Raw genomic sequence first — 1,724 nt, forward strand, 5'->3', positions numbered from 1 at the left:
ACAGCAGCAGCAGCAGCAGCAGCAGCAGCAGCAGCAGCAGCAGCAGCCGCAGTTATCGGCTGAGGAGCTGTCTGCAGCACTGCGAATGATGCTACCAAACTTACCGCTGACGCAGCAGAATCAGGTGCCGCGGCAGCAGCAGTGGCAGCAGCCAGCGAGGGGAGACAACGCTCTTAGTGCTCTAGCTGCTGCTGCTGTGCGGCAGCAGCAGCAGCAGCAGCTACTTCTTCTGAGGCAGCAGCAGCAGCAACAGCAACAGCAGCAACAAGACTTGGTAAGACTGGCTTATGCTTTTTCTGTTCATCTTCTGCTTCAGCAGCGAAGCTGCTGCTGATTCTGTTTCTGCTGCTGCAGCCGTTGCTGTTGCTGCTGCTGCTGCTGCTCGAAGTATTGCTGCTGTTGTGGTTACTGCTGTACAGTATCCTTGTGTTTGTGCTTTGTGTCTGCAGCAGCAGCAGCAGCAGCAGCAGCTGGAGGCCCAACTGCGTCCGCTGCTGCAGCAGCTGCAGCGAGGAACTGCAGACCCAGCACTGGGTCGGGGAGCTGCTGCGATGCAGCAGCATCAAAAGGCACTGGCGCTGTTGCGTGCAGCTGCAGCACAGCAGCAGAAACAACAGAACCAGCAGCAGCAACAGCAGCAACGTAATCTGGTCCTGCAGCAGCAGCAAGCAATACAACAACAACAGGAGATGCAACGGCAGCAGCAGCTGCGACAAACCCAGCAGCTGCTGCAGCTGCAGCAGCAGACAGAACTGCAGCGGGATGGCAGCTTGGACGTACACCTGCAGCAGCAGCAGCAGCGCCAGGCGTCATCAGCAGCATCAGCTGCTGCTACTTTAATGAACCTACCACGGGAAGCTCGTTTGCTGCTGCAGCGACTGCAGCAGGGCGANTTGCAACAGCAGCAGCTGCAGCAGCAGCAACTGCAGCAGCAACAGCAGCAGCTGGAACATGACGAGGTGCAGCAGCAACACTACAGGGGACCACGTTCAGCAGCAGCATCGCAGCAACGGCACGGTCTCAGGCAGCAAACTTGGGATAGCGGGACTGACAATGAGCAGCAGCAGCAGCTTACTCGACAGCAGCAGCTGCAGCTGATGCAGCAGTTGCAGCAGCAACACAAGCAACACCCGCAGCAGCAACAGCTGCAGCAACAGCACCTACTGCTTCAGCAACAGATACAGCAGCAGCAGCAGCAGCAGCTGCAAGGGCAGCAGCTGTTGCAGCAGCAACAGCAACAGCTGCAGCAGTTGCTACAGCAGCAACAGAACCAGCAACAGCAACAACAGCAGCAGCAGCAGCAGCGACAGCACCAGCAGGGGCGTAGGCCAGATGCAATGAATGAGAAATGCTGGCAGTATATTGACCCCAAGGGAAACGTGCAGGTGGGTGCTTCTGCTGCAGCAACAGCAACACGAGCAGCAGCAGCAGCACAGCTACGCAGCAACTCCTTCACTGCAGCGGCGAGGCGGGGAGGGGCAAATACCTAGGAGAATAAAACAAAACTAGTTAATTATTTCAGTATAAAATAGTTGATTGTTTTTAATAGNTGAATAAGATGTACCCGCCGCCAGTGAGGCCTTTCTTGATGCCGCCGAAGCCCCAAGCAACAGCAGCAGCTGCTGCTGCTGCTGCTGGTGGCTTCGGGGGCAGTAGTGCAGGGCCGCCGTCCGCGTCCAACACACCTACAGCTGCGGGTGCTGCTACAGCGCCACATATAACGG

General features: G+C 57.1%; 1 protein-coding gene across 1 annotated transcript in view; it reads left to right on the top strand.

The window, feature by feature from the left end:
• The window catches only part of EMH_0033080 (uncharacterized protein), a gene marked incomplete at both ends in the record, with an annotated part of 8,434 nt that extends 6,944 nt beyond the window's left edge, over positions 1–1,490 (top strand). The window contains 3 exon segments of the mRNA XM_013494705.1: positions 1–274; positions 450–890; positions 894–1,490. Of these exon segments, the coding sequence (XP_013350159.1) occupies positions 1–274; positions 450–890; positions 894–1,490 (1,312 nt within the window).
• Positions 1,491–1,724: the final 234 nt, after the last annotated feature.

This window comes from Eimeria mitis, genomic scaffold, assembly GCF_000499745.2.
Source record: "Eimeria mitis Houghton genomic scaffold, Emh_scaff1258, whole genome shotgun sequence".
Lineage (NCBI taxonomy): Eukaryota > Apicomplexa > Conoidasida > Eucoccidiorida > Eimeriidae > Eimeria > Eimeria mitis.